Here is a 9,217-nt window from a genome sequence, read left to right on the forward strand (position 1 = left end):
TTTTGTTATTTTATAATCAACACATTTTAAAATTTATAATCAATTTAAGTATATTTCCTTAATATAAAAATTATAAAATACCAAAAAAAAAAAAAAAAGGACAGGAAAGTGACTCAAAATATACAGCAAGAAATAAATTTGTAGAACTTTAAACAATGAAGTCCCCAAATGTACCCAGTGTATGCACCCATTTCCTGGACTCATTTCAATTTCATATGCAGGGCTAAATCAGAATGGCAAAAGGAACCCATGACATTCTGTACTTAACTTTTGCTGTGTGGGCTACATCAGTTTGCTTTGGGCATTAAGAGAGAAAGAGTTCTAGTGTGTATGGCAGCTTGAGGGAAAGTGGAAAGAAATTCATATTACCTTCTCTTCCTTTTTTTTTTTTTGGTGGGGAGATGGAATCTTGCCCTGTTGCCCAGGCTGGAGTGCAGTGGCACGATCTTGGCTCACTGCAACCTCTGCCTCCTGGGTTCAAGCAATTCTCCCTGACTTAGCCTCCCAAGTAGCTGGAATTACAGGTACACACCACCACGCCCGGCTAATTTTTGTATTTTTAGTACAGACAGGGTTTTGCCATGTTGGCCAGGCTGGTCTCGAACTCCTGACCTCAGGTGATCTGTTTGCCTTGGCCTCCCAAAATGCTGGGATTACAAGTGTGAGCCGCTGCACCCAGGCTCATGTCTCTTCCAATGTCTAAAAAAAGAACTAAGAAAGAAAAGGAAAGAAAGTGTGTTTCCTGGGCAATCACTCCCTCATTTCAAAACCGTGCTGAGATGATGCTGGTTTGCCTTGAGCTAATGTGAGCTCTGCTCTAGATCTTCTCCCAGATTGCAGGCTGACTTGGTATTCCCAAAACAGACTTTGGCTGGTTTCCTTGCTTCAGCTTGGCAGGTATGCATAGTCTCTGGTTTCAGCTGGCAGAAGATTTACAGTTGGTTACAGAAGAGGAGCTTTGAAAGTGCAGAAATTTCCCATTAGCATACCCCTCAGGTGAAGGCCTCAGGTGGCACAGAAAAGAAATGCTGAGGCTTGCTCCAAAAAGTTTCCGCTGAGCTCTGTTGTTCAGTATGTTTATCTGCAAACTATTTTAAAGAAAAAAGCTTATTCCCCTCATATTCCAGTTATGAGGACAGATGTGGGTATCTGACAGGCTTGAGTTTCAGTACAGTACATGTCTTTGGACTTAAGTTTCAACTTTAGTTTCCTCAGTTGAGAAGTAGGAATAATAATGCTGACTATACCACAGCAATGTTATGAAGACTAGATATGGTAATATATGTAAAGGGCTTAGTGTGGTACCTGGCACATGGTCCATACTTAATCAGTGTTCACCGTAATTGCTGTTGCCATAGCTCTTTATTGAAGACTTGCACATGAAGAAACCGATATATAATGAAGAGAGTCTGTGGGAGTGGAGGGGCAGGCCCCAGTACTCACCTCTGTGAGTACCCCCAAGTGGAGAGCTAGTTTGGGCCCATTCAGACCAGGAAGTTCCTGAGAGAAGCCTGAAGGTCCTGAGATGTTTGGGTCATCTTTCCCAGACTGTGGGAGTTCAGGATGGTTCTGGAGAGCTTGATACCAAGACTAATCCTGAGAGTCACAGTTCCTCCAAGGAAGACCCTAACAAAAGCAGAAGCAGGCCGGGCGCCTTGGTTCACGCCAGTAATCCCAACACACTGGGAGGCTGAGGCGGGCGGATAGCTTGAGCTCAGGAGTTCGAGACCAGCCTGGCCAACATGGTGAAACTCTGTCTCTACAAAAAATAGAAAAAGTAGCTGGTCGTGGTGGCATGTGCCTGTATTCCCAGTTACTTGGGAGGTTGAGGTTGGGGAAGGATCACCTGAGCCTGGGGAGGTCTGGGCTGCAGTGAGCCATGATCATACCACTGTGTTCCAGCCTGGGTGACAGTAAGACCCTGTCTTAAAAAAAAAAAATTTAGCCAGTGTGGTATATATCTGTGGTTCCAGCTTCCTGTGAGGCTGAGGTAGGAGGATTGCTTGAGCCCAAGAGGTCAAGGCTGTAGTGAGCTATGATCTTCAGCTCTGTCTTTAAAAAGAAGCAAAACTGGCTGAGCATGGTGGCTCATGCCTGTAATCCCAGAACTTTGGGAGGCTGAAGTGGGCGGATTACCTGAGGTCGGGAGTTCGAGACCAGCCTGACCAACATGGAGAAACTCCGTCTACTAGAAAAAAAGAAAATACAAAATTAGCCAGGCATGGTGACAGGCATCTTAATCCCAGTTACTCGGGAGGCTGAGGCAGTAGAATGGCTTAAACCCTGGAGGCAGAGGAGATTGCAGTGAGCTGAGATGGTGCCATTGCACTCAGCCCAGACAACAAGAACAAAACTTCGTCTCAAGAAAAAACAAAAAAAAGCAAAACCAGAATGAGCCTTGAAGTGCGCAGGGTCTGGCCTTGGCCACTGTAACTAATCCAGTGACTGCAGGTGCATAGCCCCCTCAGTCAACTCTCAAGGACTCCCCAGGCCAGGCCTGGTTTCCTAAGGCTGGGAGTCGGAATCAGAATTCTGCTGGGAGGGGAGGCCATGTTCACTAATTGTGCCCATGCCAGTATAGTATTCTTTTTTTTTTTTTTTTTTTTTGAGGCGGAGTCTTACTCTGTTGCCCAGGCTGGAGTGAAGTGGCATGGTCTCCGTTTACTGCAACTTCTGCCCCTTGAGTTCAAGCAATTCTTTTGCTTCAGCCTGCTGAGTAGCTGGGATTACAGGTGTCTGCCACCATACCCAGGTAATTTTTATATTTTTAGTAGAGATGAGGTTTCTCCATGTTGGCCAGGCTGGTCTGGAACTCCTGGCCTCAAATGATCCACCTACCTCGCCTCCCAAAGTGCTTGGATTACAGGCATGAATCACTGCGCCTGACCAAGTATAGTATTCTTAACATTGAGTTTGTGTTGCAAGGACTCCTGGGAAGAGATAAGACTCAGGTTTGCCCATGCCCATGAGAAGGAGGAGCACACTGCTGTTCTCAGTCTATTGGTTGCTTTGGGGTAGACCTTTGTGGATTTTGTTTCTGTTTCTTTTTGAACTCAATAGCCATAAGTATTGTTTGCGATTTCTTTTCCTTTTCCTTTTTTTTTTTTTTTGAGACAGTCTCACTTTGTTGCTCAGACTGGAGTGCAGTGGTGCAATCTGGGCTCACTGCAACCTCTGACTCCCAGACTCAAGTGATTTTCCTGTCTCAGCCTCCTTAGTAGCTGGGATTACAGGCACACACAACTACCACCAGGCTAATTTTTGTTGTTGTTGTTGTATTTTTAGTAGAGACAGGGTTTCACCATGTTGGCCAGGCTGGTCTCGAACTCCTGACCTCAAATGATCCACCTGCCTCGGTTTCCCAAAGTGCTGATTACAGGCATGAGCCACCATGCCTGGCCTCTTTTCCTTTTCTTAATTGCAGACTTACCTTCTAGTTCTCTGCTTCCTCTTTACCACCTTTCCACTCTCCTTACCTCCCCAACACTCACATTACCAGAAGCCTTTGGGAGAATACATTTCCTTACTGGTTTGTTTACCCCTGATTTATATTGATTAACTTTTGACCACTCTAGGAATTCTGATCTGGGTAATGTAGGAAGTTGAAGAAGAAAGTATTGAGGTTCTTTATCGATGCTTTTTGATAGCATTTGTGTACCTGAAAATACTCTTGGGCCAAGATAATGACCTTAACGTTAGGGGAAGATAAGGACTAGGTCACTGAAAGATTGAATTTCCCTCTCAACCTATAGTTGTGATTGGCTATATTGCAGGGAGAAAATTTCAGATACACAGAAAGACTGGAAGTTCTTTGAGGTAAGTCATTTATATTTTGGGGCTTTTTGATATGAAATGATGTATTACAACAACCCATGGCCATTTGTCAGGCACTTATTTTTAGCAGATATCCTTTCTGAAAAGGATGCTCACAAGCTATATGCTATACCTTACACTGTTGGTCTGATTTTCTTTCTGCAAAAGGGAGTACATACATAACTTTGCAGTGTTTCAGGAATATTGAGAAATGGGGTCACCTGGGTTTGTGTCTGCTTAGCTGTGTTCTACAGACAGGTGGGAGTTTTCCATATCACAGCTGAGGATTGTGATTCATGTCTATTTTTTGTTGTAGTCCTTTTACACTTTCTGTACTTATGTGGCTTGGATTGTCTTCCAACGTCAACACTTGACAGAGATTGAGGTAGAAGTAGGGAGACTTTTTCGTACCAATATATTCAACATTCCTTGTAGGAGGTGTGAAGATGAGGAATCAGGAGGGGAAAAGAAGCGCATGACTTTTGTTCAATTCAGGTATGACCTTTTGACTTTCCTATGCTCAAGGCCTAGACTTTTCTCTCTCTCTCTCTCTCTCTCTCTCTCTCTCTCTCTCTCTCTCTCTCTCCCTCTCCCTCCCTTCCTCCCTCCCTCCTTCCCTTCCCCTTTCTCTCTCCCTTCCTCCCTTTCTTCCTCAGGATTTCATTCTGTCACCCAGGCTGAAGGGCAGTGGCATGATCACAGCTCACTGCAGCCTCAACCTCCCAGGCTCAAGTGACCCTCCTGTAGCTAGGACTGCAGGCATGCTATCTCGCCTGGCTAATTTTTAAAATTTTTTGTAGAGACAGGGCCTTGCTATGTTGCCCAGGCTGGTCTTGAAGTCCTGGGCTCAAGTGATCCTCCTGCCTTGACCTCCCAAAGGGTTGGGATTACAGGCATGAGCCACTGCACTAGAAAACAGGGTGGTATGACCTAAATGTCACCTTCCTCCCCCACAGGAGAATGATGGCAAAATGCCCAGCAATTAAAACAGCCATCAACATGCGTTCTCCAGTCATGTCTACTCTGCTGCCATCTCTCAGAGAAAAAGCTCAAAATGTCTTTGAGAAAAAATATCATCAAGTAGGTGTCAACTTGCTAGCCGAGATGGAAAAGCATGTGGGAATTCTGGACTCTGTGTCCATGCCAGTGTAAGCAGCCCAGTAAGAGAAACATGAGTGCCTAGAGGTGGCATCCCAGGTGGGGCTGGAAGGGGCAGGGGCCCAGGTGCCGTGCCTCTGCCAGGGAGTCGAGCCATGATGACAGCCCCCATTGTCTTACTTCTGCCCTGATCTCCTTCTGGTTTCTTTTCTAGAGAGTCTTGAGGTACATCCATCTAGACCAGGAAAAAAATTGCTAGATAGCTGTGCTAGACTCCAAATAGCTTTAGTTTGGTGGAGTGAGTAACTGATTTTTTTTTTAAGGCTGAGGTTTTTCAATTAGTAGAATCACCTTTGAGAAATGTGGGAAGCACTAGTACAAAATCTTGCTAAGGATTTACTTTTGTACTCATATATAAGACTACAAGGCCAGGTCAATATGGTGAAACCCCATCTCTGCTAAAACATACAAAACTTAGCTGGGTGTGGTGGCACATGCCTGTAGTCTCAGCTACTCAGGAAGCTGAGATGGGAGAATCGCTTGAACTCGAGAGGCAGAGGTTGCAGTGAGCGGAGATCGTGCCTCTGCACTCCAGCCTGGGTGACAGGGCGAGACTTCATCTCAAAAAAAAAAAAAAAAAAAGAAAAGAAAAAGAAAAAAGACTACAGTCATAGTTCATAGAAACAGGGAAAGTTTTTAAAAAGAGAGAGAGAGCGTATCTTAGCTTTCATGTACATATATACACACAGACACACACACAAAGCCCAGTCACAATCGCAACCCTGCATGTCAGTCTTTGGCCTCATCACTTCAGCTATCCCAATAATTCTTTTCACAGAGTTGGCATCTTAGGGGAGCCTCGATGTCTATTCAACCCGTATACGCTTCACTCCCTTGATCCAAAGGAAAACACAAAATCGTCTGTGAGACATTCTTCCCTGAAGGAAAAAAATAGTATGAGGACTCAGGATACACTGGACTTGGTCATGAAGACACTGTCCTCCCAAACGTTGGGCCCTAAGTAACCTGGTGCATTCCATTTCTGTAATAAGTCCCTGTATTTCAAGTAAACGACTTTGACTTTATAGACGATGGCTATTTGTTATTATTATTAAGCTTTAAACTTTTTTTTTTTTGAGACGGAGTCTTGCTCTGTTGCCAGGCTGGAGCACAGTGGGCAGTCTCAGCTCACAGCAACCTCTGCCTCCCGGGTTCAAGTGATCTACCAAGTAGCTGGGACTACAGGCACGTGCCAAATGCCCAGCTAATTTTTGTATTTTTAGTAGAGACGGGGTTTCACCATATTGGCCAGAATGGTCTCAATCTCTTAACCTCGTGATCCACCCGCCTTGGCCTTCCAAAGTGCTGGGATTACAGGTGTGAGCCACCACACCCAGCCAAGCTTTTAAAATTTTTAAAATGATCTAAAGTTCAACAGTAGACAAAAAATTCCTGAAAGCTCTTAAAAAGCTCATTTTCCTATTTTTAGTAGTGTGCTTTGTTTTTTATTTCTTTCAGCTGTATGTGACCACTAAGAGTAATGTATTAGAATATTTAGCCAGTGCTCTAGTGTATTAGTGAATAAACATTCTGCTTTTCACTTCTCAAATTTTTTCTTTTTTTTTTTGAAATGGAGTCTTGCTTTGTAGCCCAGGCTGGAGGGCAGTGATGCAATCTCAGCTCACTGCAACCTCCACCTTCGGTTCAAGCAATTCTCCTGCCTCAGTCTCCTGAGTAGCTGGGAAGGCATGTGCTACCACACCCAGCTCATTTTTTTTGTATTTTTAGTAGAGATGGGGTTTCACCATGTTGACCAGGCTGGTCTCCAACTCCTAGCTTCAAATGACCCGCCTGCCTCAGCCTCCCAGAGTGCTGGAATTACAGGTGTAAGCCACTGTGCCTGGCCTTGTTTATCCATTTCTAAGTTCATTTTTGCCATATGAGATGTCTTCTTTGGTACATGTGAAAACAGACTTCATAATAAAAAAAGCGAATTAAGACTTTTTAACATTAAATCTCTTTCTATGACTGTATTATTACTGCCATTGGGATATAAGGTATATCAGATTCATTTAGAAGCCTTTTAACATTCATTCTTTCATTTATTTATTTAACAACAAATATATATTAAGCCCCTATTCTATCCAGAGCCATGTACTAGGTTATATAGGAAAACAGATGAAGACAAAGACAATATCCTCCAGGTTTATGTAGAGAAGATAAATGAAATACATACCATCACAATAGAATATTAAATATGTTATTGGCCACAAAAGCAATAAACACACAAAGTGCTTCAAGAAGACAGAACCACGGAGAAGTGAGTTCTGGGGGCAGCAGGAGAGTTCTGATTTGAACTTAGCTTTGAAGGGATTTGGTGGTAATGAACTCGCAGTCAGAGGAAGAGTGCGTGCAAAGGTGCAGAGATGGGAAAGTGGACCCTGTGACTGCAGAGTACCAAGAGCATGGTGTTTGCAGCAGGCAGCCAGAGAAGGCCAGGCCAGAAAGGTCAGCTGAGCCCTGAACATCCAGCTAGGGAGTGACTTGGATGTTATCCGGTAGGCAGTGAAGATAAAGAATTGCTAATAAAACCAATTTACTAGATGGAATACAGAGCTGTTGATCATGTAATATTATCATTTAAAAAGTCCTGTAAGGGTATGGAGTTTAGTAATCTAAAACAACTGGACTCAATTTGCCAAGGACTATCCTCAGACTTCAGAATCCTGGTTTGGCATTCAGCTTCATAGAAAAACTGGACACCTTTCCCAGATTCAATATCAAGGGCAGAGGAACACCAGTTCCAGATACTGGGGCAGCTTTTGTTAAACATGCCCTCTTGTCTTCACTCTCTCATCCTTTATTACCCAAGTCAACTCCTGGACTATCATGTAACCCTGGTTTGCCTGTTTTTAAAGCAGAGAATTAGGTTATAATGCACTCTGTCACAACATATTTTATCTAGAATATGTTGACATGTTTTTGTTTGTTTGTTTTTTTAGACAGGGTCTCACTCTTTCACCCAGGCTCCCAGCTGGAGTGCAGTGGCATAATCATGGCTCACTGTAGCCTCCACCTCCTGGGCTCAAGTGATCCTCCCACCTCAGCCTCCCGAGTAGCTGGAACCACAGATACATGTCACACATGCCCAGCTAATTTTTGTATTTTTTATAGAGACAGAGTCTCACCATGTTTCCCAGGCTGTCTCAAACTCCTGAGCTCAAACAGTCTGCCTGCCTCAGTCTCCCAAAGTGCTGGGATTATAGGTGTGAGCCACTGTACCTGGCTGTTTTGTTTAATAAGTATTTTTTTAAAGCCTTGGAATTATGAGACTTTTGTAACTATCTTTACTAGGCTTCTCTCTCCCTCCTTTCTGAACTATGAGCCTTAGATGTACTTCATTTATTAATTCATTCTTAAGTTTACATAAGTTTACATTTTTTTATTCTACAATTACTATATCCCCACTCTGTGCTAGGTACCGTATTAGGTGCTGGGCATTCAGTGTGGATGAAATAAATATAGCCTGCTCAGTTATGGAACTGACAGTCTTGAGGGAAAACAGGCATGAAACAAATACTCAGATGACGAACGAATTGCTCTGGTGATAAGTGCTGCAAAATAGAAGAAGAGGATGTTATTAGAATGTATCATCAGAGGCCTGCTGGTATGTGGAAGATTGTCAGGGAAAGGGAAGGTCATCCCTGAGGAATCGGCATTTAAATCTGAGACCTGATGACACAAAGGAGTTGGAGAGGTGGGAAGTTAGGAGGGGAATATTCCTGGTTGTCTTCATTGTCTACTGCTGTATAACATTACCTAAAAACATGGTGGCTTAAAACAGCAACATTTATTATCTCACAGTTTCAGTAGGTCAGGAATATGGTGGAGGTTAGATGACTCCTTTGACTCAGGGTCTCTCAAAAGACTTCAAAGTGGCAATAAGGGCTAAAATGAAGTGACTTAAAGGCTCAACTGGGGATTGACATGCTTTCAATATCACTCAAGTCATTGTTGGCAGGGCTGTTGGACTGACATCTCAGATCCTCATAAGCTGTAGGTCTTTGCCATCTGAGCCTGTTCATAAGTAGCTCATAGCCTGGCAGTTGGCTTCATCAGAGTGAGCAAATGAGAAGAGAATGTGCATGGAAGATAGAAGTTAGTCCCTTATAACCTAACGCTGGAGTTGATATTCCATCACTTTCGCTCTCTTCTGTTTATTAGAAGCAAGTCACAGGGTCGAGCCCATTCTCAAGGGAAGGGGACTGCATGAGGCCCATGAATACAAGAAGGTGAGGATCATTGA

At 43.6% G+C, this 9,217-nt stretch overlaps 1 protein-coding gene across 1 annotated transcript in view; it reads left to right on the forward strand.

Annotated features, from left to right (window-relative positions):
• PPP1R36 (protein phosphatase 1 regulatory subunit 36) overlaps positions 1-6,238 on the forward strand; it is a 40,587-nt gene extending 34,349 nt beyond the window's left edge. The window contains exons 9-12 of the mRNA XM_035262225.3: positions 3,774-3,816; positions 4,130-4,308; positions 4,770-4,961; positions 5,750-6,238. Of these exons, the coding sequence (XP_035118116.2) occupies positions 3,774-3,816; positions 4,130-4,308; positions 4,770-4,961; positions 5,750-5,936 (601 nt within the window). The 3' untranslated portion in view covers positions 5,937-6,238. The remainder of the gene's footprint in view (positions 1-3,773; positions 3,817-4,129; positions 4,309-4,769; positions 4,962-5,749) is intronic.
• Positions 6,239-9,217: the final 2,979 nt, after the last annotated feature.

The sequence above is a fragment of the Callithrix jacchus genome, chromosome 8 (genome assembly GCF_049354715.1).
Source record: "Callithrix jacchus isolate 240 chromosome 8, calJac240_pri, whole genome shotgun sequence".
NCBI classification, from domain to species: Eukaryota; Metazoa; Chordata; class Mammalia; order Primates; family Cebidae; genus Callithrix; species Callithrix jacchus.